Below are 26,760 nucleotides of genomic sequence, written 5' to 3'. Positions count from 1 at the left end.
CCTCCTGGGTTCAAGTGATTCTCCTGCCTCCACCTCCTGAGTAGCTTGGATTACAGGCATGCACCACCATGCCTGACTAATTTTTGTATTTTTAGTAGAGACGGTGTTTCACCATATTGGTCAGGCTGGTCTTGAACTCCTGACCTCAGGTGATCCACCTGCTTCGGCCTCCCAGAGTGTTGGGATTACAGGGGTGAGCCACCGTGCCTGGTTCACATTTATTTATTTTCTATTTTACAATTTTTAATTGAGGCTGCACACAGTGGCTCATGCCTGTAATCCCAGTGCTTTGGGAGGCTAAGGCAGGAAGGTCGCCTGAGGCCAGGAGTTTGAGACCAACTTGGGTAATGTAGTGAGATCCCTTTTTACAAAAATATTACATAAAATATTAGCCAGGTGTGGTGGTGTGTCCCATAGTCACAGCTACTTGGGAGGCTAAGGCAGGAGGATTGCTTGAGTCCAAGAATTTGAGGCTGCAGTGAGCACCACTGCTCTCTAGCCTGAGCAACAGAGCAAGAGCAAGATCATAGCTCAAAAAATTTTTTTTAATTGAGTTTAACTTTCATAGAGCAAAGTACAGCAAGTTTAAATGTCCTCTTGATGATTTTTTTTTTTTTTTGTGACAGAGTCTCGCTCTGTTGTCCAGGCTGGAGTGCAGTGGCGTGATCTCAGCTCACTGCAACCTCTGCCTCCTGGGTTCAAGTGATTCTGCTGCAGCCTCCAGAGTAGCTGGCATTACAGGCGTGCACCAGGACACCTGACTAATTTATGTATTTTTAGTAGAGATGCAGTTTCACCATGTTGGCCAGGCTGGTCTTGAGCTCCTGACCTTAAGTGATCCACCCACCTTGGCTTCCCAAAGTGATGGATGGGATTACAGGCGTGAGCCACTGCACCCAGCCAAGCTCAATGAATTTTAAAATATAAATGTGTGTGTATGTGTGTGTGTATATATATATATATATTTTTAAAACCACATAACTACCACCAAATCAAGTTATAGAACATTTCCATCTCCCTAGGACATTTCTTCCTATTTTGACTTTGATCAACATATGTTATTATTATTATTATTCAGAGACAGGGTCTACCTCAGTTGCCCAGGCTGGAGTGCAGTGTTGCAATCGTACACAATTCACTGCAGTCTGGAACTCCGGGGCTCAAGCAATTCTCCTATCTCAGTTTCCTGAGTAGCTAGGACCACAGGTGTGTGCCAACATGCCCAGCTAACCTTTAAAATCGTTTTGTTGAGGCAGGTGCAGTGACTCACGCCTGTAATCCCAGCACTTTGGGAGGCCAAGGCGGGCGGATCACGAGGTCAGGAGTTTGAGATCAACCCAGCCAACATGGTGAAACCCCGTCTCTACCAAAGATACAAAAAATTAGCCAGGCGTGGTGGCACGCACCTGTAATCCCAGCTACTTGGGAAACTGGGGCAGGACAATCACTTGAACCCAGAAGGCAGAGGTTGCAGTGAGCCGAGATCATGCCTCCGCACTCCATCCTGGGCAAAAGGGCGAGAGTCTGTCTCAAAAAATAAAAAAAAAAAGAAATTTGTTTTGCAGAAATGAGGTCTCACTATGTTGCCCAGGCTGGTCTCAAACTTCTGGCCTGAAGCAATCTTTCTGCCTGGGCCTCCCAGATTGCCGGTATTACAGACATGAGCCACAGTGCCTAGCTCTTGAATAACGTATATTAGTTTTGCCTATTGTTGAACATCGTGTAAATGAGATTTTGGCAAATATGCTCTTTTGTGTCTGGCTTGTTTTGCTCCCTGTTATATTTTGTGGGCTTCATACATATTGTTGCTATTATGAACATTTTTTGTAGATATGTTTTGGTGGATGTAAGCTCCCCTTTCTTTTGGAGGCGAGTGGAATTTCTGTGTCACTATGTAATTGTATGTTTCACTTTAGCACAAATTGTTAGTTTTCTTTTTTTTTGGAGATGGAGTCTCGCTCTGTCACCCAGGCTGGAGCGAAGTGGTGCGATCTTGGCTCAGAGCAACCTGTGCCTCCTGGGTTCAAGTGAGTGTTGTGCCTCAGCTCCCCAAGTAGCTGGGACTATAGGCGTGTGCCACAATGCCCAGCTAATTTTATTTTATTTTATTTTATTTTATTTTTGAGACAGAGTCTCACTCTGTTGCCCAGACTGGAGCGCAGTGGCGTGATCTCAGCTCACTGCAACCTCTGCCTCCCGGGTTCAAGCAATTCTCCTGCCTTAGCCTCCTGAGTAGCTTGGATTACAGGCATGTGCCACCATGCCTGGCCAATTTTTTTGTATTTTTAATAGAGATGGGGTTTCCTCATGTCAGCCAGGCTGGTCTTGAATTCCTGAGCTCAGGCAATCCGCCCACCTTGGCCCACCTTTTTGTATTTTTTGTAGAGATGGGGTTTCACCATGTTGCTCAGGCTGGTCTCAATCTCCTGAGCTCAAGAGATCCACCTGCCTTGGCCACCCAAAGTGCTGGGATTACAGGCATGAGCCACTGCACCCGGCCAAATTGTTAGTTTTCCATAGTAGTTAAGCCAATTTATACACCTCCCAACAGAGCGTGCCTTTTCCAGTTAATCCATGTCTTTGTCTGCACTCGGAATTTTCAGTCTTTGTTTCCAGTCCTTCTGGTGGGTGTATGATGGTATTTCACTGGGGTTTTATTTGCATTTCCCTGATGACTAATGATGTTGAGCACATTTTCATGTGCTTGCTCAATAAATATTTGTTGAAAGGATGAATAGAGAGTGAATGAATAAAACATGGAAAGAAATCCAACTCTGTCTTGTGCCCTGCCTAAAACCCACCAGTGGTTCCCACTGCCCCTCCCTTGGCTGACGGGTACCTGCCTGCCCTGGATCCTTCTGACCCCTCCTACTCCGGATGGATTTCTTTTGCTTCCTTCTCTGGGTTCCTGCCACCCAGGCTGTCTTCAGTTTCCTCCAAGGACCCTCCCTGCTTCATAACTTTGCTATAAACTGTTTTCTTCTGCCCAGAACACAACCCAGGCCCAAGGAACCCAGACGCGTTCCTTGTATCTCAGTTTGAAAGCCTCTTCCTCCAGGAAGCCTTCTCTGACTTCCACCCCCAGCAAGGGTGGTATAAATTGCTAACTTAGGCCCACTTCTGCCCACTTTTTTTGTTTTTGTTTTTGAGATGGAGTCACATTTTGTTGTCCAGCCTGGCGTGCAGTGGGGCCATCTCAACTCACTGCAACCTCCATCTCCTGGGTTCAAGTGATTCTCCTGCCTCAGCTTCCTGAATAGCTGGGATTACAGGCACCCACCACCACGTCCAGCTAATTTTTGTATTTATTTATTTATTTATTTATTTATTTGAGATAGAGTATTGCTTTGTCACCCAGGCTGGAGTGCAGTGGCATGATCTTGGCTTACTGCAACCTCCGCCTCCCAGGTTCAAGTGATTCTCCTGCCTCAGCCTCCCGAGTAGCTGAGCTTGCAGGTGCCCGCCACCACACCCAGCTAATTTTTGTATTTTTAGTAGAGATGGGGTTTTACCATTGGTCAGACTGGTCTCGAACTCCTGACCTTAGGTGATCTGCCTGCCTTGGCCTCCCAAAGTGCTGGGATTACAGGCGTGAGCCACCATGCCCGGCCACCACTTTTTCTTTCTAGCTGTGACCATAGTTGTACATATCTCCCCTTCCCTGGCTTTTTTTTTTTTTTTTTTTTCTGAGACAGGATCTCGCTGTGTTACCCAGGCTGCAGTGCAGCGGTGCGATCATAGCTCACTGCAGCCTTGAACTCCTGGGCCAAATGAACCTCCCACCTCGGCCTCCCAAAGCACTGAGATTACATGCGTGAGTCACCGCTTCTGGCCTGTAAATACCCTTTCAAAAATATAATATTTGATTAACATCTGCTATCTTACCATAAGAAACACTTAAAAAAATCCCAATCCAAAAAAATCCCAATCCTTTAAGCTGTATAAGAGTAGCAATTTTATCTTGTTCCTAGCAAGACATCTGGCATGTAGTAAATGCTCAATAAATATTTGTTGACAGTATAAAGGTCAAGCAACAGCATAACTGGCATTGTTACATGAAAGTAATTATCCCTTAGAAACTCATTCACCCTTGGGGGACCTGGGCCAATAAAAAAATCACAGAAAACAATCCTATCTACCTTCCTCCTTCCTCCATCCCTCACTAGGTCCTTTGATGTGGGGGGGTCTCAAATGCGCACACTGTTTCTGTTTTATTTGGTGCAGCTGTTGTGTGCATGTGTTATGGAAACCCACATCAGGCAGGAGATTAAGGAAGAGAGAAGAAAGGCATCGCTGGTACCACAGTGAAATTTACACTCTGTGGCCTCGCCCTAGCTCCTCTGTCTCTGCCTGTCTGCCTATGAAACAGTTCAAAAGCAATATGGCGCAATGGATGGTATTACAGACTTCCCACCTCCCTGGCCAGACTTCTTGGGTTCAAAGTTTGGCTTAGTCACTTACCATCTAAATAATCCCTGACAATTTACTCTGTCTTTCTGGGCCTTAGTCGCCTCATCTGCAAAATGGGGATACTACTACTTCTTACCTCATGGGGTTGTGAGGATTGCAGAAGTTAATTTGTGTAAATTGCTAAGAACACAGCCTTAGGAAGCCTTGTCACTGTGAATGCATATTAATTATTTTATTATTATTATTATTTTTTGAGACGGAGTCTTGCTCTGTTGCCCAGGCTGGAGTGCAGTGGTGTGATCCAAGCTCATTTCAACCTCCACCTCCCAGGTTCAAGTGATTCTCCTGTTTCAGCTTCTCAAGTAGCTGGGACTACAGGTGCCTGCCACTACGCCCGGCTAATTTTTGTGTTTTTAGTAGAGACAGGGTTTTGCTATGTTGGCTAGGCTGGTCTTGAACTCCTGACCTCATGTGATCAGCCCGCCTCGGCTTCCCAAAGTGCTGGGATTACAAGCATGAGCCACCATGCCTGGCCTACGATTATCATGTCTCCAGGCTTCAGTTTCCTTACCTCTGAGGTGAGGATCAATAACCTGGTTATTTGTAAGTGATGCTTAAAGAGGTTGAGAAGAAGCAAAGGCGCTCAGCACACAGGTGAGGTCAACAGCTGTTAGTGATGGAGACTGGCGCCGTCTGGGTCATCAGTGCTCTGGAATCAGGCTGCTCATGGGTTTGAATCTCACTTCCACTTTCACTCCTTGCTAACTGTGTGACCTCGGGCAAGTCACTTCGCCTCTCTGAACCTCAGTTTCCCCATCTATAAAAGGTAGGTGAATAACAGTATCTACCTCCTTCTGTGTGAGTCAGCTTTGGAGTCAGCGGTCCGGGTTCAAATCCCAGCCCTGCAAGTGATGAGCCAGGTGACCCTGGGCAGAGGGAATCACTCAACCTCTCTGCACCTGGGTTTCTTCCTTCATGAAAGTGGAGACTTTACAGGATGAAATGAGGGCGCAGTTAAGGCGTCCGGCACACTCCAGGCAGGTAGGGGGCTCCGTTCACGTTATTTTCCCCTGGTGACGGATACTGTCGTTAAACAGCATTTGAAAAGTGGTCGCAGGGTGTGTGGCCCCAAAGATCCCAGGCGCTTCCGGAAGGCGAGCCAACGCTCCCCAGGCCCGTCCGCGAGCGGGTGGGCCTAGGCCTTGGAGGATCTGGGGTGGGGGTGGCGCAGGGTCCAGGCCCGGGGCGCCGAGAGGTGGCGGGTCCGGCTACCCACGCCGAGACGCGCGAGGTGAGCGGGCGCCGAGGCGGGGCGGGGTGGGGCGGGGCCGCCGCATCCCCGTGACGCGCGGGCCAACCAGGCGGCGTTGCGGCCCCGGCCCCGGCTCCCTGCGCCGCCGCCGCCGCCGCCGCCGCAGCCAGCGCCAGCAGCCGGGCCGATCACCCGCCGCCCTGTGCTCGCCGCCGCCCGCGCCACCCGCATGGCGCTCCGGGGCTTCTGCAGCGCCGATGGCTCCGACCCGCTCTGGGTACGTGCGGGGGCCCGCGTGAGGCCGGAGGGAAGGAGGGAGGCCGGCTGGGAGGGAAAGCATCGGGCCTCAGCCTCCCGGGGCACCCCGCTCCCCGCTGTGCTGTCGGCCTGGGGGGCCCGGGGCCCCCAAGTCGCCCGCGGCCCAGCCCCTTTTGGGGGTGCAAGGCATGGGGGAAAACTTGGGTGACTCAGTTCCTGCGGAGCAGAGCGTAGGGGGCCGCGTGCCCAGCCCTGGGGTTTTGGAGGGGAGGGTCGGGTCAGAGCCTCCGTGAGGAGGCCTTCCTGTTTTGGGGTTCCCGTCTCTAAAAACAACCTTTCAGGGAAGGGGACGTTAGAGATGGGGGGCGGGAAGAGGGGTGTCTCTCTGCTTTTGTTTTCCCTTCTTTTTTGTGGTTAGGGTCCCCCCTTTCACGAAAAATACTCCATGACCAACGGGGTGAGCTGGGGAGGGGCTTAGATTGTAGAAAGGGACTTTGATTGTCTCCCCAAAGTTGTCGTACAAGCCACATTACTCTTCTGTGGTTACCTAGCTTTGTCTTTTTTGTTCTTTCTGCTTAAATACTGCGGGGGAAGTTTGGGGGAACCAGGGAAGAAGGGGGATGTTCACCCTTGACGTGCCCTACCTGACCCTCGGCTCGGGGCAGACTTGGGGTGCAGCTGAGGACGCCCAGGACCCTGGTAGCTGTGGTCCTGCCCTCCCTTCCCTGCAACACGTGGAGCTCCTCTCTGGGGATGCCCCTTAGATTTAACCCCAGCAAGTTTTCTTCTGTAACGTGGCCTGCGGAGCCTGACTGGGTGTCTGGAGTCCACTTTCTGTGGTTTAAGCCCCAGTCTTTTGGGCTTCAGCTTCTCCGTAATGCGATTTGCCTCTTTGTTCCAGGAAGGCACTTCTGTGTCGTGCTGTCTTGATTGTTGGTGAACGCAGTAGGCAAATCTGGACACGACTGTTTCTCTCCTCTTTTGTTTAGGAATCAGGAGAAACAGCCTTGGTTCTTAGGAGCTGGTGATCAGCATCCAAAAATACTTTCTTGTCCTGTTTTGCCGGCCTTTCCTTGAAGGCTGCATTTGGATTGTTGAAAAGTCATCCTCCAGGGCCCCATTGGAGGGTTTGGTTTTGTTTGTTTATTTTTTTAGTAGGGTATCATTGTGTTTAATAACCTACCACACTTTGATATGTCTCCCATTTTAAGCCAGTGGGGTTGGAGAGTGACCCCAGGGGTGGAAATAGAATACAGACTTTGTCTTGACGGTCTGGGAGTGATTGGAACCTCTTTGCAGATGGACTTTCTTTAGCAGAGGAAAACCTGTGGCTCCCTTGTTGCCAGGTGTAGTAACAGCAAGATTATTTTTTGCTAAGATTCATATGGTGATCTGGGTTCGTGTTGCTGTGAATTCCAGAATATTCTCTTGTTTATTTTCTTCTCCTGAATTGAGGAAGGGGCAAAACAGGGTGAACATCCATAAGGTTTTGTATCAGGACGTATTTTATTGATGGCAACTGGTAGTTGATGGCTAATGAGTATGTTTGGGGTACGCTTTGTTTATCTTAAGAAACTCATTCACAAAGTCCAGTTGTAATATTTTTTAAAATTTTTATTTTGTTTTTTATTTTTATTTTTTCCTTCCTTAAGGACTTTCTGCCACAGAAATTGCCAGGTGGTTGGGTTTTGCTTGGGGGTAATTGTAGCTGATCTCTGTCTCTGGTAGGTACCCCATCCCCGTGTTTGACCTTGCATGTTTCTGCTGTCTGGATTCCAACACTTGTTGGAGGTGCCCTGGAACCAGAATTTGAGAGGAGGCAACTGGGGCCTGAGTGGGCAAATTGAAATACAATTAACTGAAAGCTAGAAAGTAGGTAGTTGTTGCTTTTTTCTTTATTATTTTTTTCTTTTTCTTTTTTGAGACAGAGTCTTGCTCTGTCACCCAGGCTGGAGTGCAGTGGAGCGATCTCAGCTTACTGCAATCTCTGCCTCGCCGGCTCAAGTGATCCTCCTAACTCAGCCTCGCAAGTACCTGGGACTATAGGCGTGTGCCACCATGCCCAGCTAATTTTTGTATTTTTTGTAGAGACAGGGTCACACTATATTGCCCAGGCTGGTCTCATACTCCTGGGCTTAAGCGATCCTCCTGCCTCGGCCTCCAAAAGTGTTGAGATTACAGGCATGAGCCTCTGTGCCCAGCTGTTTTTGTGTTCTTCAAGGTAGCGTGTCCAAGGCCAGGAACGACTGGCCTCCCAGGCAGTCAGATAACTGTGTGACCTTGAGCAAGCGACTTTCCCTCTGTGTGCCTCACTTTCCTCATCTATAAAATGGGACAGGAGCCAAAAATGTGGCAGCCTTCTTGGGTTGTTGTGAAGAGTCGTTGAGTTAATCTTGTAAGTGGCTCAGCTTGTGCCCTGCACGGACATAAACAATGGTTAGTATTAAATATTATTTTTTCCAAAGATGAAGTTGTGTGTTTCAAGCTCCTTGTTCTTCCTTTGGATTTCCCCTTTTCTTCAGCTGGTGGAGATGGGATTGGGCTGTGGAAAGGCAGTGAGGCCCTGGTGCCTGGCTCCTGTTGTGACCAAGGTCATGTGCTTAGAAGTCAAGGTTACTGGGCCTCGCCTGACTCTGTTAGAGCTTTGTTTCTGGGCTACTGTCTGCCTCTGAGCCACAGGAAATGTCCAGAAAACCCAGAAGATGGAAATGGCCCATGATAAGGATTCTGTTGACCTTTACCCAGACAGATGCTCTGGGAAGAGAAAAGGAGAACTTTGCTATCAAAACGGAAAATAGGGCCTGAGGACAGGGCACAGCAGCCTTTGGCTTTCTTTTCTCATGGGGCAGGTCTCTGGAGATGGGGGTGGGACTGGTAGGAGGTGCTGCTTTGTGGTTGATGTTGGAATGGTGGTTGGAAAAATGGGCCTGGGCCTTTTTGTGAGTTCATTAAAAAAAAAAAAAAAAAAAAAAAAAAAGGCCAGGCGCGGTGGCTCACGCCTGTAATCCCAGCACTTTGGGAGGCTGAGGCAGGCGGATCACTTGAGGTCAGGAGTTCGAGACCAGCCTGTGCGACATGGATTGACCCCGTCTCTGCTAATAATACCAAAAAAAAAAAAAAAAAAAAAAAAAAGCCAGGCATGGTGGTGCGGCACCTGTGGTCCCAGCTACCAGGGAGGCTGAGGCACGAGAATCACTTGAAGGCTGTGGGGGTGGAGGTTGCAATGAGCTGAGATCACGGTCACTGCACTCCAGTCTGGGCCACAGACTGAGACCCTGTCTCAAAAAAAAAAGAGGGCCAGGTGTAGTGGCTCATGCCTGGGAGGCCAAGGCAGGTGGATCACCTGAGGTCAGGGGTTGGAGACCAGCCTGACCAACATGGCAAAACCCCATCTGTACTAAAAATACAAAAATTAGCTGGGCCTGTTGATTCATGCCTGTAATTCCAGCTACTTGGGAGGCTGAGGCAGGAGAATTGCTTGAACCTGGGAAGAGGTTGCAGTGAGCTGAGATCACATCACTGCACTCCAGCCTGGGCTACAGAGAGACTGTCTCAAAAGAAAAAAAAAATTGTGTTTCAGGCCCTGTGTAGAAAAATTGGAAATTATGGAAAAGCAGAGAAAACAACTTGGTATTAAGCAGTATAGTGTGGTGGCTTAGAGCAAATTCGCCTCTGCTGCTGAGGCAGCATGCCTCAGTTTCCCTATGTGGGATAACATAGTACCTAGTGAATAGCGGTGACTTGAGGAATAAGTGAGTGAATCCTTAGCAAGGACTTAAAATGTTGCTGCTTGGCACACAGCACTCAGTAAAGATCAGTGGTTGTCACCACCTGGAATTCTCCAGTTAATTTTTGCTGTTGCACCGACTGCCACTGGAGAAGACCAGAAGGAAGCTGCAGCTGTGTGTCACCATCGATGGAGTGAGCTGGTCCCAGGGTTGATGTGCACCTCTGAGATGCTCTGTGGCATCCACCAACTCAGTAACCCCCTGAATATCTGACTTAGCCGCCAAGGAAGAATATCTTAGAAGCTATTAGAAATTCCTCTTGGGGCTAGGTCTGGGCCTTGGAGTCAGTCTGATCCTTGGTTTAATTCTTCCTCTTGGCTCAACAGCAGTCTACGAAGAGCCAATTTTTTCCCCTCTTCCAAGTGTGGCTTTGGTTTTCAAATCCATCCCTTAGCCTTCTCCTACTTCCTCTGTTTTCCCCTCCCCACCCTTTTTTTTTTTTTTTTTTTTTTTGAGATGGTGTCTTGCTGTGTTGCCCAGGCTAGGGTGCAGTGGTGTGATCTCGGTTCCCTACAACCTCTGCCTGCTGCGTTCACGTGATTCTCCTGCCTCAGGCTCCCGAGTAGCTGGGATTACAGGCACCCACCACCACGCCTGGCTAATTTTTGTATTTTAATGGAGATGGGGTTTCATCATGTTGGCCAGGCTGGTCTTGAACTCCTGACCTCAAGTGGTCACCCTGCCTCAGCCTCCCAAAGTGTTGGGGATTACAGGCGTGAGCCACCGCGCTCAGCCTGTTTTCCCCCTTTTTGGCTGCCCCTCCTTCCAGACCCTTCCTCTCTCCCTTCCTTATGGAGTGTTAGAGTGGAAAGTGATGTCAGATCTTCGGGGGGGCCATCGCCTCCACCCACCCCATTTCATGGATGTGGACACTGAGGTCCAGGATGGTGACATGACAGGGTGCGAGGCGGCAAGGTGAATGGCTTTGGGAGGAGGTGAGGGTGACCCTGGAGAGACCTGGGCAGGAGTGGACTCAGGGTTCCTGGTCCAAATGGGTTCGTGATTCAGGCCAATCAGGAGCGGATTCAGGGTTCCTTGGCCAAATGGAGCCACTGCACCACCAGGGGCCTTGCAGAAGGCAGCTGCAGCCCGTCCCTTTGGCCAAGACTCTCCTGAAGGGTCGTGTTCTCTTTCTCTGAGGACAAGCTCCGTTTGTGATAACCTGGAGGGGGTGTCTCGCCTTTGGGACCTGGTGGTAGATGGGGGGAAAAAAAGCCTTTTCTGTTTGTGGACACAACTTTTAGGAACTGATCTCTCTATGTGGGTGTCTCCCACTGACCATGTTCCTAAAGAACGTGAGCTTCCTCTTCCCATGTCAGTCTCCAGCTTTGACTTCTCTTTTTCTCCTCCCATTCCTATCACATCTGTCAGCAAATCGTGTCGCCCATTGCCTCAAACGGGCTGCTTCTCGTGGCTTCCCTGACTTCCACTCTGGCTGGAGTCATCGTTGGCCAATGTCTGGATTTGAACAGTCACTTCGGTCCAGGCGCCGTGGCTCATGCCTGTAATCCTGGCACTTTGGGAGGCCAAGGCAGACGGATCATTTGAGGCCAGGAGTTTGAGACCAGTCTGGGCAAAATGGTGAAAACCTGTCTCAACTAAAAATACAAAAATTAGCCGAGCCTGGTGGTGGGCGCCTGTAATCCCAGCTACTTGGGAGACTGAGGCAGGAGAATCGCTTGAGCCCAGTGGGGTTGGAGGTTGCAGTGAGCCGAGAGTTCGCCACTGTGCTCCAGCCGGGTGACAGTGAGACTCTGTCTCAAAAAAAAAAAAAAAAAAAAAAGAAAACAGTCACCTCTTCGCTGCTGTGCCTACTCTGCCCTTGACCCCTACAGTCTAGTCTTGGCCCAGCTGTCCCTCTTCTACTAAAACCCTGCAGTAGTTCCCCATGTCCTTGAGGGTACAAGCCAAAGGGCTTACAGTGGCCTCGAAGGCTGGGCAGCATCTGTCCCCTTGGCCTCCCTGACCCCTTCTCTGGCTGCTTTCTGTCTCACTCTCCTCCAGCCACACTTGTGGTCAGGCCTGCCTCAGGGCCTTTGCACTTGCTGTTTCTCTTACCTGCTATGTCCCTCACCTTCAAAGTTTGTTCAGGTGTCACCTCAGGCATCCCATTCTTTCCCTCCACTAGCAAATCTCTGTCCCCCATCTACACCCCCAGTAGCACTTATTGCCTTCTAATACATGTAATATTTTTCTTAAGTATTGTGCCTACTCTGTAAACTCCCACCAAAAGGTCAGCTCCATAGGGGCAGGGATTTTGGCCTGTGTTTGTTTATGGCTGTAATCCCAGCACCTAGAACTGTGCCTGGGGCTTAGTAAATAACAGTTGACCTTGGAACAATTCAGGGGTTAGGAGTGCTGATGCCCCATGTAGTTGAAAATTTAGGATGCAGTACACTGGCTTACACCTGTAATCTCAGCACTTTGGGAGGCCGAGGCAGATGGATCACCTGAGGTCAGGAGTTCGAGACTAGTCTGGCCAACATGGTGAAAGCCCATCTCTACAAAAATTAGCCAGGTGTGGTGGCTCATGTCTGTAATCTCAGCATTTTGGGAGGCCAAGGCAGGCAAATCACTTGAGGTCAGGAGTTTGAGACCAGCCTAGCCAACATGGTAAAACCCTGTCTCTACAAAAAATTAGCTGGGTGTGGTGGCGGGTGCGGTTGCCTGTAATCTCCTTGAGAAGCTGTAATCTACTTGAGAAGCTGAGGCATGAGAATTGCTTGAACCTGGTAGGCGGACACTGCAGTGAGCCGAGATCGCGCCATTGCACTCCAGCTTGGGTGACAGAGCAAGACTGTCTAAAAAATAAAAAATAAAGGAAAGAAAATTCAAGTCTAACTTTCAACTCCCTAAAAATTTAACTACTAACAGCTTACTGTTGACTGGAAGCCTTACCAAGAACATAAGCAGTTGATAACACTAATTTTGTTGTTGTTGTTTTTTGATAGAGATGGGGATCTTGATGTGTTGCCCAGGCTGGTCTCAAACTCCTGGCCTCAAGCTATTCACCTGCCTCGGCCTCCTAAAGTGCTGGGATTATAGGCGTGAGCCACTGCACTTGGCCTAACTCATATCTTGTATATATATTATATACTGTATTCTTACAGTGAAGCAAGGTAGAGAAAAGAAAATGTTAAGATTAATTCATAAGAGAGATTTTTACTATTTATTAAGTGGAAGTGGATCATCATAAATGTCTTCATCTTCATTGTCTTCACATTGAGGAGGCTAAGGAGGAGGATGAAGGGGAGGGGTTGGTCTTGCTGTCTCAGGGATGGCAGAGGCAGAAGCATAATCTGAGTATAAGTGGACCCGTGCAGTTTAAATGTGTCTTGTTCAAGGGTCAGCTGTTTGTTGAATGAATGAATGACCTGAAGCATTACAGTGGCTTTTGGGTGGTGTCGAAACTTCTTCGTAAGGATCTTAAGGATGAAATAATCACTTAACTGTCTGGAAGGGATACTCAGATAAACTGAGTCCTCCAGCTTTCTCATCAGATGGCTTATTTTTTAATTTTAATTTTATTTTTTTGAGACAGGGTCTTGCTCTGTCACCCAGGCTGGAGTGCAGTGGCGCGATCTGAGCTCACTGCAGCCTCAACCTCCTGGGCTCAAGCAATTCTCCCACTTCAGCTCCCCAGGTAGCTGGGACTACAGGCACACACCACCATGCCCAGCTAATTTTTGTATTTTTTGTAGAGATAGGGTTTCACCGTGTTGCCCAGGTTGGTCGTGAACTCCTGAACTCAGGCGATCCGCCTGCCTTGGCCTCCCAAAGTGCTGGGATTATAGGTGTGAGCCACTGTGCCTGGAAAAACAGCTTCTGTTTCATCTTGGAAAGGTCAGAAGAGGGTTTTGTCTACCCCTCTTTTCCCAGGACTCAGTGTCTCATACACAGTGGGGGCTCAATCAACATTAGAATTTGAGTGTTTGAGGTATGAGTTCCAAGCTAAGGGTTAGATACAGCTCACCACTGTGCTGGTTTGGCTTGATTTTAATTATAGGAATGACTGTGATTTCCAATTTTATTTATTTATTTATTTGAGACAGAGTCTTGCTCTGTCGCCAGGCTGGAGTGCAGTGGCATGATCTTGGCTCACTGCAACCTCCGCCTCCTGGGTTCAAGCGATTCTCCTGCCTCAGCCTCCCCAGTAGCTGGGACTACAGGGGCACGCCACCACACCCAGCTAATTTTTGTGTTTTTGATAGAAACGGCGTTTCCAGTATGTTGGCCAGCATGGCCTCGATCTGTTGACCTCGTGATCCGCCCCCCTCAGCCTCCCAAAGTGCAGGGGTTATAGGCATGAGCCACTGTGGTCTGCCCTCCAATATTTATTGATTGGCAGATTTCACAGAAACATCTGGATTTCTGGCTTCCCTTGAAAAATCAGAAGTTCTGCTAGCCCCAGGCCCACATTTATACATGGTAGTGGTCCGCTGAGGCTGTCCATTTCTAAGTTGCTCCAGTTTGCCGCAGTCCCCACCCCTCCCTGTTGTTGCTTTAATTTTAAGGCCAAATGTTTGTTGCCTTTATTTTATTTTATTTTTTTTGAGACGAAGTCTCTCTCTGTCACCCAGGCTGGAGCGCAGTAGTGGAATCTTGGCTCGCTGCAACCTCTGCCTCCCGGGTTCCAGTGATTCTCCTGCCTCAGCTTCCCAAGTAGCTGGGATTACAGGCCCGCACCACCACACTCGGCTTATTTTTGTATTTTTAGTAAAGATGGGGTTTCTCCATATTGGCCAAGCTGGTCTTGAATTCCTGAACTCAGGTGGATCACTTGAGTTCCTCAGCCTCCCAAAGTGCTGGGCTTACAGGCGTGAGCCACTGTGCCTGGCCTGTTGCCTTTTTAAAATTGTGCTTCCTCACACCTGGTCTGCTTCTCTCATGGATGGAACCCACTTGGCACCTGTTGGTATCTGAGTTGGCATCTCCTGCTTTGCAGGCCAACCTTGAAGTAAGCATCTAATTGGTATGTTGGCTTCAGATTTTCATGGCAGAGTAAGGCCTAGCTTTGATGATCAGATCTTAGTGTGGTCAGTACAACTCCAGCTCGTGAAAACTTGCCCAAACATTTTGCCAAAATTAATTAATGGCCAGACATCCTGAGGCAAGCTTCCCCCAGCTTAGTGAGAAAACTGGGATAGGGTAGCATCCCTGCGGGTGGAGTGGTGCTGTGGACCTGCACTTACCTCTTAGAGGCTGAATGGTTGAACGGGGCCTTTGAGGAAGCTGTATTTTGGGGGTGGGGACATGGAGCACAGTTGCTCAGTGTCGGCCCCATTGACATGTATGCCACATCATTCTTTGTGGCCTGGTTGCCGTTCTGTGCAGCATAGTCTTAGCCCCAAACCTGGCCTCTACCCCCTAGTAGATGCTTGTGGCACCTCCCCTTGTTGTGACAACCGAAAATGTCTGTAGATGTTTCCATGTGTCCCCTGGGGTGTGAAATCACACAGTCACTGGTGTGGAGGAATATGGGGGAGAAACGTGGAGCAAGACCTTCCTCCTCATCCTGCGTTTCCCTAGGAGGTTGTGGGCTGTTGAAATTCTAGTGTAATTGGCTTACTGGGGTTGCCTTGGAGAAGCTTAATGAGACGTTAAGGAGGTTAAACTCCAATTAGCTAGAGAAGAAACTTTCAGCAGTTTCTTTTTTACTGAGGGCTGTGTCTTTTTACCTTTTTCCATTTTCCCAGTTGGAGTTGTGACAGTTCATTCTCCCCTGGGAAAACGAAAATGGCTTTCTTTTTCTTTTTCTTTCTTTTTTCTTTTGAGACAGGGTCTCCCTCTGTCACCCAGGCTGGAGTGCAGTGGCACAATCATAGCTCACTGCAGCCTCGACCTCCCGGGCTGAAGTAATCTTCCCACATTAGCCTCCCAGGTAGCTGGGACCAGAGGTGCACACCACCATGCCTGGCTAATTTTTGTATTTTTTGTAGAGTCAAGGTCTCGCCATGTTACCCAGGCTTGTCTCAAACTCCTGGGCTCAAGCGATCCTCCCGCCTCAGCCTCCCAAAGTGCTGGGATTACAGGTGTGAGCCACCATGCCCAGCCGAAAATGGCTTTCTTGAGAGATCAGCTTTGAAACTCTACTACTTCATTTTAAAGTGCCCCAGGAGAAGTGGATGATTACAAAGTTGAGATTCCACTTAAGTGTCCCCTTGGTTTAGCTGTGGGATTCATCTCCTGGGGAGGTTGCCAGGTTCTGGAAAGTGGGTGTTAATGACCAAGGAAGGTGGCCCTAGGCTAGCATCCTGTAACCTTCAGGTAGTAATTGAGATTTTTATGGAGGTTTTATCTTTCTCTCTCTGAGTTTTCTCTCTGAGGAACCTCAGTCTACCTTTTACTGGCCTCCTAGGTAATACTTGTTTGGAGAATATGTATGATGTCTAAGTCTTCCCAGTACGAGAAATTTGTGTGGTGTTTGATTGATTGATTGATGGATGGAGTCTTGTTCTGTCACCCTAGCTGATTGTGCCACTGCACTGCAGTCTCGACCTCCCAGGCCAAGTGACCCTCCCAACTCACCCTCCCAAGTAGCTGGGACTACAGGCATGCACCAGCACACCCAGCTAATTTTTGCATTTTTTTTTTTTTGTAGAGATGGGGTTTCACTATGTTGCCCAGTTCAATCTTGAACTCCTGAGCTCAAGCAATCCTCCTGAGCTCAAGCAGTCTCCCAGAGTGCTGGGATTACAGGTGTGAGCCACCACGCCCAGCCTTGTGTGGTCTTTGATACCCCTGCATTCATTGTATTGTTCTTCCCACACTGGTTTTCAGTCATTCATTTATTCAATCATTATTAATTGAGCAGCTACTATGTGCTGCTGCTGCTCTAGACGCTGAGGATACAACAGTGAACAGGACAGACCAGGCCCATGTTCTCATGGGGTTTATACTGAGGGTGACGGAAATGATTTCAGATGCTGGCAAGTGCTGCAAAGACTTGAACCGGGAAGAACTGGGTGAGGTGCAAACTACTATGGAGGGATGTCCACAGAAGGCCTTTCGGAGGTGGTGAGGTTTGACCCCAGAGCTCAGTGGCAAAGCTGTCCATGCAAGGATGTGGGGGAAGGGAGTCCCAGAGTGGGAAGAGAATGTGCATAGGCCTTGAGGAGGATCATGGTGTGGTTAAAGTGTTGAGGAGTTTAACTCAAAGGAACTGCAGAGCCCATCTCATAAAAATCTCACCTGGAGCATTCGGCAAAATGCATAAAGCACTAACACAATGGCTTGTGGTCCTGGAATTTCCAGGGAAGGCACTTACCAGCTCAGCAAGGAAGTAGAGCAATGCGTGGTCCCTGGCAGAAGCAAGAACCTTCTGATCTGTTTATGTTTGAATGAATCTCAGGGTTTTTTTTGTTTTGTTTTGTTTTTTTAATAGATGGGGTCTTGCTATGCTGCTTCAGGCTGGTCTCGAACTCCTGGGCTCAAGCAGTCCACCCACCTTGGCCCTTCCAAGTGCTGGGATTACAGGCATGAGGCGCTAAGCCCTGCTAAATCTCAGGTCTTAAAAATTAAGTTTATATTGTTTTATGAGTCTCTTCTCTTTCTCAGAACCTTAACTGAAATGTTTGCGATCAAGACCAACTTGGGTTTCCCCACTCCCCAGTTGCCTTTGATTCTCCGCCAAAGGCTTGTTAGTAAGATGATGAGGTATTTTTTTCCTGTGGTTAAGAGGACTTTCTATAGGTTGCTAGAAAACTCTTCTTTTAAAACAAGATGTTGTTGAATTGATCTGGCTGATTGCAGGAGGAAGATCTTGTACTGCAACTTTGTTGATGATGCTAATACTTTAAGGTGAATATTCTAGAAGAATATAAAGGGAAAAGTAAAAGTTCTAGTATGTTCCCACCCTGCCCTTTGTTCCCAGAAGTAGCCGTTGTTGATGATGGTTTCGTTGATGATAGTTTCTTGGGTGTTTTTCGAGAAAAGTTTCAAGTATATGCAAATATATATGCAAGAACGTGTTGGTTTGTGTGTATATGTTTACATATTCATTTTTTCCCTCCCTAGTTGGGTATTTTAAATACTGTTTTGTCTCTTGTTCTCTTCACTTAACCAGTGTTGATTTTCTTGCCATTTTAAGCTCATGCAAATTGAAAGTAAAAGCCAATCAAATCAACTTTTTTTTTTTTTTTTTTTTAACAAGCCACCCATTTGCCTGTTAAATGGCTGAGCCATGTATTCACCCAGTCCCCTCTTGGTGGCTATCAAGGTCATTCCCAGTTCCCGGTTTCTTGCTGTGATAAGCAGTGCTGCACTGAAGGCACATGTATGCAAATATATGTAAGTGATTCAGCAGAAGAAATTTTCCCACAGGAAATTGCTAGGTTGACAGTACTTGCATTTTGAAATGTGATAGTTAATTGTCAGGTTACTGCAGCAGTTTATGCTCCCACTAATGGGCCCACCGGCACTTATTAAGCACCTGTTGTTTTCCTGCCATATCAGAAAAATTGAGCAAGCTGGGAAGTGACCAGGCCCATGTTGCTTGGCTGTGTGTGAGAGGGCTTTGCCCAGTTAAGTTAAACCTTACATTCCAGAGGTCAGGAGATCAAAGCAGAAGTGTGCTTTGGTTTTGTTCAGTTTTTAAAAAGATATGTTTAAATTTTAAACATTTTTGGACTTATTTTAAAAATTGCTTTTAAATCAATAATTTAACAATGTGTAAAAATATTACCGATAATCTCACCATGCTAATGTCACTCTGATTTTTACACCTAAACTAATTTAATTGCAGAGTTTTCTGATCACAAGTGACATGTGTTCCATATGACAGAACAAACAATACAAAGATATTTAAATAAAGCCTGAACATGGTACTGATATTAGTTTGTTCATGCTGCTATGAAAAAATACCTGAGACTGGGTAGTTTATAAAGGAAAGAGGTTTAATTGACTCACAGTTCTGCATGGCTGGGGAGGCCTCAGGAAACTTAAAATGATGGTGGAAAGGAAAGCAAACGTGTCCTTCTTCACATGGTGGCAGGAGACAGAAGTGCAGAGTAAAGAGGAGAAAAGCCCGTATAAAACCATCAGATCTTCTGAGGACTCACTATCAGGAGAACAGCATGAGGGAACCGCTCCCATGGTCTAATCATCTCCCATGAGGTCCCTCCCCCAACACGTGGGGATTACAATTAAGATTACAATTCAAGATGAGATTTGTGTGGGGACACAGAGCCATACCATATCATTCTGCCCCTGGCCCCTCCGAAATCTCATCTTTCTCATATTTCAAAACACAATTATGCCTTCCCAACAGTTCCCCAAAGTCTTAACTCATTTCAGCATTAACTCAAAAGTCCACGTTCAAACTCTCATCTGAGACAAAATCTAGTCTCTTCCACCTATGAGCCTATAAAATCAAAAGAAGTTAGTTACTTCCTAGATACAATGGGGGTACAAGCATTGGGTAAATACACCCATTTGAAATGGGAGAAATTGGCCAAAACAAAGGGGCTGCAGGCCCCATGCAAGTCTGAAATCCAATAGGCCGGTCATAAAACTTTCAAGTTCCATAATTATCTCCTTTGACTCCGTGTCTCACATCCAGGTCACACTGATGCAAGAGGTGGGCTTCCATGGCCTTGGGCAGCTCTGCCCCTGTGGCTTTGCAGGGTATTGCCCCCCTCCTGGCTGCTTTCACAGGTTGGTGTTGAGTGTCTCCGTCTTTTCCAGGCACATGGTGTAGCTGCAGGTGGATCTACTATTCTGGGTTCTGGATGGTGGCCCTCTTCTCACAGCTCCATTAGGCAGTACCCCAGTGGGGACTCTGTGTGAGGGCTCTGACCCCATATTTCCCTTCTTTACTGCATTAGTAGAGGTTCTCCATAAAGGCTCCACTCCTGCAGCAAACTTCTGGCTGGACATCCAGGCATTTGCATACATCCTCTGAAATCTAGGTGGAGGTTTCCAAACCTCAGTTTACTTCTATGCGCCCACAGGCTCAATACCACATGGAAGCTGCCAAGGTTTGGGGCTTGCACCCTCTGAAGGCACAGCCTGAGCTGTGTAACTTGGCCCCTCTTAGCCATGGCTGGAGTGGCTGGGCACCAAGTCCTAAGGCTGCACACATCAGGGGGCCCCTGGACCCAGCCCAGGAAACCGTTTTTCCCTCCTAGGCCTGTGATGGGAGGGGCTGCTGTAAAGGTTTGTGATAGGCCCTGGAGACATTTTCCCCATTGTCTTGGAATTGGGCTCCTTGTTACTTTTGCAAGTTTCTGCAGCTGGCTTGAATTTCTCTTCAGAAAATGGGTTTTTCTTTTCACATTGTCAGACTGCAAATTTCCACACTTTTTTTTGGAGTCTCGCTCTGTTGCCCAGGCTAGAGTGCAATGGCATGATCTCGGCTCATTGCAACCTCTGCCTCCTGGGTTCAAGCAGTTCTCCTGCCTCAGCCTCACCAGTAGCTGGGATTACAGGCACCCGCCATCATGCCTGGCTAATGTTTGTATTTTTGTAGAGACAGGATTTCACCATGTTGGCTAGACTGGTCTCGAATTCCTGACCTCAAGTGATCTGCCCACCTCGGCCTCCCAAAGTGCTGGGATTACAGGCGTGAGCCACTGCGCCCGGCCAATTTCCACACTTTTATGCTCTGCTTCCTCTTGAATGCTTTGTTGCTTAGTAATTTCTTCCCTTAGATGCCCTAAATCATCTCTCTCAAGTTCAAAGTTCCACAGATCTCTAGGGCAGGGTCAAAATGCTGCCAGTCTCTTTGCTAAAGCATAGCAAGGATCAGGAGAACAGCATGGGGGGAACCGTCCCCATGATCTAATCACCTCCCATGATGTCACTTCCCTAATATGTGGGGATTCCAATTCGGATTACAATTCAAGATGGGATTTAGGTGGGGACACAGAGCCAGACCATATCAGTAATCTCTTGGGCTAACCAATAACCAATGTATTCTTGTATTCTTTCTTTGAAATTATATAAATATTTATAAATTTAAATAACATATTTAAATCAAAGTGGATTATGTTGTAATCATTACTCAGCCATTTTTTTTTTTAATTTATTTTTTGTAGAGACAGGATCTCCCTATGTTACCCAGGCTGGTTTTGAACCCCTGGCCTGAATCGATCCTCAGGCTTTGGCCTCCCAAAGTGCTGGGATCAGAGTTTGTTAATTTGATAGCTAAAAAATATTTTCATCTGAATTTCAATTACAATTAGAAGCTATGCATCCTTAACATATTTTCCAGCAATTTGTGTATTTTCAGTGTGTCTTTCTGTGTCCTTTTTGGGTATGCCTGGACTAGTTTGTCTTTTTCCTGTTAGTTTGCAGGGGCTCTTGTTATCGTGGGACCTTTCCTCTTTGTCCATCATGTGTATTGTATAAATATTTTGTTACAGGCTATTGTTTTCCTATCGGCATGTTAACATTTGAGTCTTGTTCTTACTAGTATGTGGTTTTGCAAGGTTGCATTTGTAGCTTGCATACTATTTTGTCTCCTATGTTTTTATTTACTGTAATAAGAATTTTCCCATGTACCCACGTAACCTTTTTAATTAAACCTATAAATGTTCAATCAATAGTTCCGTGTGTTGGTGGGCTATAATCACATAATTATTATCTGTGGTTTGACATTTGGGTTGCTGTGTTTTCTTTCTCCCTTTTTTTTTTTAAATTATTATTATTTTTGAGACGGAGTCTCGTTCTGTCGCCCAGGCTGGAGTGCAGTGGTGCGACCTCGGCTTACTGCAAGCTCTGCCTCCCAGGTTCACGCCATTCTCCTGCCTCAGCCTCCCAAGTAGCTGGGACTACAGGCGCCTGCCACCACGCCTGGCTAATTGTTTTGTGTTTTTAGTAGAGACGGGGTTTCACCGTGTTAGCCAGGATGGTCTTGATCTCCTGACCTTGTGATCTGCCCAGTTTGGCCTCCCAAAGTGCTGGGATGACAGGCATGAGCCACCGCGCCCAGCCTCTTTCTCCCTTTTTTATTTTTTTGAGACAGCATCTCATACCATCACCCAGGCTGGAGTGCATTGTGCAATCTCGGCTCCCTGTGACCTCTGCCTCCTGGGTTCAGGTGATTCTCCTGCCTCAGCAGCTGGAGTAGCTGGGATTACACACGTGTACCATGATGCCTGATTAATTTTTGTATTTTCGGTAGAGATGGGGTTTCAACATGTTGGCCAGGCTGTTCTCGAACTCCTGACCTCAGGTGATGTGCCTCCCAAAGTGCTGGGATTACAGGCGAGAGCCACCATACCCGGTCATTTTTATTTTTCTTTTAAAGAAAACACTGTCCCAAATACCACATGGGTAGAGTGTGTATTGGCTTATTTCCTTAGATGATGTTCTCAGGAGTGGAATGAATAACATGTGAAAAGGCTTCACTCTAGCCATTGTCTTATTTTCTAAAAGTGGGCTGGGCCCAGCTCACCATTCTAGCAGGGTCTAAGGTTACTCACTGCTGTGGTTATTATTCAGAGTGGACGATGGTGCATGTTAATGTCAGGCACAGCAGGGTGCGGTGGCTCACGACTGTAATCCTAGCACTTTGGGAGGCCGAGGTGAGCGTATCACGAGGTCAGGAGTTGGAGACCAGCATGACCAACATGGTGAAACCCCGTCTCTACTACAAATACAAAAATTAGCTGGGCGTGGTGGCAGGCGCCTGTAATCCCAGCTACTCGGGAGGCTGAGGCAGGAGAATTGCTTGAACCCAGGAGGCGGAGGTTACAGTGAACTGAGATTGTGCCACTGCACTCCAGCCTGGGTGACAGAGAGAGACTTTATCTCAAAAAAAAAAAAAGTCATGCTTTTCTAGTGTTCCTCCATCAGCCTTGTAAGGGCTGGAGACCTGTGGCCAGGAAGAAAGTTAGAGCTGTCTGACATTGGGAAGGGTAACCCAGTAGTTACAATTAGGTTGGCTTATTTGTGAGCCCTTTGATAAGGCTTCACTAATTTACTAACGCATGATCACATGTTAGATCAGGATCTCTCTGAGTGCTGCAATTGTAGTTTGCTTTTCTCTCTCTCTTTTTTTTTTTTTTTTAAAGACAGAGACTCACTCTGTTGCCCAGGCTGGAGTGCAGTGGTATGATCATGGCTCACTGCAGCCTTGAACTCCTGGCCTCAAGTGATCTTCTTGCCTTAGCCTCCTGAGCGTCTTGGATTATAGATGCTTGTCAACATGCCCAGCTAATTTTTAATTTTTTTAGAGATGAGGTCTTGCCCTGTCACCCAGGCTGGAGTGCAGTGGCATGAACATAGCTCACTGCAGCCTTAAACTTCTGGCCTCAAGCAATTCTCCTGCCTCAGCCTTCCAAAGTGCTGGGATTACGGGTGGGCACCACTGTGCCTGGCCTGCAGTGGTTTAATAGGGCTCTTTCATCTTTCATTTTGGTCCCCTGCCCCCTGAGATCTGTGGAGTGAGCTGTTTGACGCTTGGTACTTGGGACAAAGCTGGCCTATGTCCAGTTCTCTGCATACTTGGTAGGGGAGTGTTTGGAGAAAAGGCTCAACTCTGAGTCACACCCTCTATATTCTCCAAAGGGCCATGGGGATGGGGTGGAGGAGGCTGGGGTGAAGAGATGGTGTAGCTCCAAAGAAAGCCAGGGAGGTGTATGCCGGGTGAAGAGGCCAAGTTCAGGAGCCTAGGTTTGAAAATCAGTATAGACGATTCAGGTTAATTCACCCTGTTGTTAAAGAGCATCTGTCTGTAGGGTGCCCAGGTCTGGGTGAGTCTCTTGGACAAGAGGGGTATCAGGTTTCAGCTCTGAAATTGGACTGATATATGGGGAGATTCATTCTGTAGTTTTATTTGTAGTTTAGGATTAAGAAAATTTGGACTGGGCACTGTTGCTGTCGTCTGATCCCAGCACTTTGTGATGCCGAAGTGGGAGGATCACTTGAGCCCAGGAGTTTGAGACCAGCCTGGGCAACAGAAAGACCCCATCTCTACAAAATAATAATAATAACAATAATTATTATTATTAGCTGGGCATGATGGCATATGCCTGTAGTCCCAGCTACTCAGGAGGCTGAGGCGGGAGGATTGCTTGATCCTGGGAGGTTGAGCTGCAGTGAGCTATGATTGCACCACTGCACTCCAGCCTGGACAACAGCATGACACTGTCTCCAAAAAAAAAAAAAAAAAAAACAAAGCTCATTTAACTACCTAAATCATAGCATTTGTGTGAAGCCAGACTATCACAACTCTGAGAACTGCTGATATATACATATTTTGGAAGTTTTAGGTTTTCTGTTACTATAAACATGGTAGAGATTGAATTACTGAAAGGGACTTCTTTTCTCCTACTCTTTCTCTTCTTTGTTTGATGTTATAAGGGGTACAGTATAGAATGAAGACAGTGCGGAAATGAGTGAAACATGAAAATCGCTTCTAGAGATAATTTTTTTTTATTATTTTTTTGAGACGGAGTCTTGCTCCGTCACCCAGTCTGGAGTACAGTGGCACGATCTCAGCTCACTGAAACCTCCACTCCCAAGTTCAAATGATTCTCCTGCCTCAGCCTCCCAAGTAGCTGGGATTACAGGTGTGTACCATGCACCACCATGCCCAGCTAATTTTTGTATTTTTAGTAGAGACAGGGTTTGCTGGTCTAGAATTCCTGACCTCAGGTGATCTGCCCACCTCGGCCTCCCAAAGTACTGGGATTACCGGGGTGAGCCACCATGCCCGGCCTCTTCTAGAGGCAATCTTACTGGCAGGTTGATGTTTTTAATTTTCAGCCTCCCTTCTCCACAGATCCTAAAGATATAGTAATTTTTTTTTGAGACAGAGTCTTGCTCTGTTACTCAGGCTGGAGTGCAGTGGTGTGATTTCTGCTCACTGCAGCCTCCGCCTGCCGAGTAGCTAGGACTACAGGCATGCACCACTATGTCTAGCTAATTTTTGTATTTTTAGTAGAGATGGGGTTTTACCATTTTGGCCAGGCTGGTCTCAAACTCATGACCTCAAGTGATCCACCTGCCTCAGCCTCCCAAAGTGCTGGGATTACCGGTCTGAGCCACCATGCCCAGCCATAAATACATGGTATTTTTTAAAAACAAGGACGGGATTCTACAAAAACATATATATATATATATATATATATGTGTGTATTTTGAGACAGGATCTCCTCTGTTGGTCAGGCTGGAGTGCAGGGGCACGGTCATGGCCCACTGCAGCCGTGACCTCTCAGGCTCAAGCAATCCTCCCACCTTAGCCTCTGGAGTAGCTGGGACCACAGGTGCTCACCACCATGCCCAGCTAATATTTTTTCTTTTTTTTTTTTTTTGTATTGAAAACAGTCAGCCAGGTGTGGTGGCTCACACCTGTAATCTCAGTACGTTGAGAAGCCGAGGTGGGCAGATCACTTGAGGTCAGTAGTTCAAGGCCAGGCTGTCCAACATGGTGAAACTCCATCTCTACTAAAAATACAAAAATTAACTGTGGTGGCGCTTGCCTATAATCCCAGCTACTGGGAAGGGGGAAGCATGAGGATCACTTGAACCTGGGAGGAGGAGGTTGTAGAGAGCCAAGATGATGCCACTGCACTCCAGCCTGGGCAACAGAGCAAGACTCTGTCTCAGAAAAACAAAACAAAACATGTAGTCTTTATTTTTTTGTTTGCATGGACTGGTGCATCTTGATTATGATGCATTTTTGTTAATGATATTTAGTTGCAGATGAAATGTAACATGGATCTGAGTATTTGCTGATAATTGTTTGCTCTTTAGGCAGCTGGTCATAGTCTTTTTTTTTTTCTTTTTAAGAGAGTTTCTGTCTTGTTGCCCAGAGTGGAGTGCAGTGGCGTGATCTTGGCTCACTGCAACCTCCTTCGCCAGGGTTCAAGTGATTCTCCTGCCTCAGCCCCCCGAGTAGCTGGGATTACAGGCATGTGCCACCACGCCCGGCTACTTTTTGTATTTTTAGTAGAGACGGGTTTTGCCATGTTGGCCAGGCTGGTCTCAAACTCCTGACGTCACGTGATCCACCTGCCTCGGCCTCCCAAAGTGGTGGTATTACAGGCGTGAGCCACTGTTCCCAGCCCATAGTGTTTTCTTTTTTAACCTCTGTGTACAGGTGGGTCCTGGGGAAATTCGAGGCAAGACTTGGGTGAGTGGGTGTATTAGACCCTCTTAGGAGCTCTTTGCAGGAGGTAGAATCTTCGAGGGTCAGTGCCCATGAATGGGTCCCATGGCCTGGCTGGTCCCATTCAGGTGACAGTCTCTGAGGGTCTTGCATAGCCCTTACCTGGGCTCCATGCTGGGAATCCAGCGGTGTACAGAGCATGGTTCCCTGCCTTCCTTGAGCCCCAGTCTTGTTCAGGAAATGGCCAAATAAATGAACAATCATCAGGAAGTGCTATGAAGGGGAGCTGCGTGGTGCCTGGTGAGTGCAATAGTGGGGTTTCATCTGGTTGGAGAGAAAAAAGGAGACTCCTTAAGTGGGGAACCCATTTGATGATACAGGTTTGGCTATGTGTGTTGAAGACCCCAAATATGGTGGGTTAAGATACAAGCTCATTTCTCTGTCATGTAAAAATCCCAGCTGGCGTGGCAGCTGTGTCCCCAAAATAATCAGGGTCCCAGGCCCCTCCCATCTTGTTGCTCTGCTGTCCTCATCTGCATGGATCAAGATGATGCATCTCCATGTCCACATGGCAGCCAGTAGGAAAGCAGAGTAAGGGCACAACCTTGAGGTTGCTCCTGTCTCTTCTTGTCACATCCCATTGGCTTGTACCTAGTCATGTGGTGTCTCTAGCTGCAAAGGAGGCTGGGAAATGTAGTTTCCTTTCTAAGCAGGATGTACCCAGCTGAAGATGTTACTCAGGGATGAGGGAGAGTTGATACTGGAGTGCAGCTAGCGGTTTCTGCTATATAGGCAAAAACAGAAGGTAAGAATGTTCTGGGCAGTGGGAAATGCATGTGCAGAAGCACTGGCTTAATGAGGAAGGTCACGGTGGCTGGAGCTCAAAGAGTAGGGAGGAGAAAAGGAACCACAAGGAGGCTGAGAATTGGGCCTGTAGGACTTGGATCCTACGGGAAGCCTTGGTGGCTTCCTTTCTCCCCTCCTTGCTTAGGCAT

At 47.6% G+C, this 26,760-nt stretch overlaps 1 protein-coding gene across 5 annotated transcripts in view; it reads left to right on the top strand.

Moving 5' to 3' along the window:
* The first annotated feature begins 5,746 nt into the window (after positions 1 to 5,746).
* Positions 5,747 to 26,760, top strand: part of ABCC1 (ATP binding cassette subfamily C member 1 (ABCC1 blood group)) — a 192,968-nt gene continuing 171,954 nt past the window's right edge. The window contains exon 1 of one of the 5 annotated variants that reach the window (XM_054533507.2): positions 5,747 to 5,939. In XM_054533507.2, the coding sequence (XP_054389482.1) occupies positions 5,892 to 5,939 (48 nt within the window). In that variant the 5' untranslated portion in view covers positions 5,747 to 5,891. The remainder of the gene's footprint in view (positions 5,940 to 26,760) is intronic. The other 4 variants (XM_054533513.2, XM_054533512.2, XM_054533509.2 and 1 more) reach the window with 4 other exon arrangements.

Source organism: Pongo abelii, chromosome 18 (assembly GCF_028885655.2).
Source record: "Pongo abelii isolate AG06213 chromosome 18, NHGRI_mPonAbe1-v2.0_pri, whole genome shotgun sequence".
Lineage (NCBI taxonomy): Eukaryota > Metazoa > Chordata > Mammalia > Primates > Hominidae > Pongo > Pongo abelii.
Note: the sequence above shows the minus strand (reverse complement) of the source record. Positions and strands in the feature narration are given on the sequence as shown.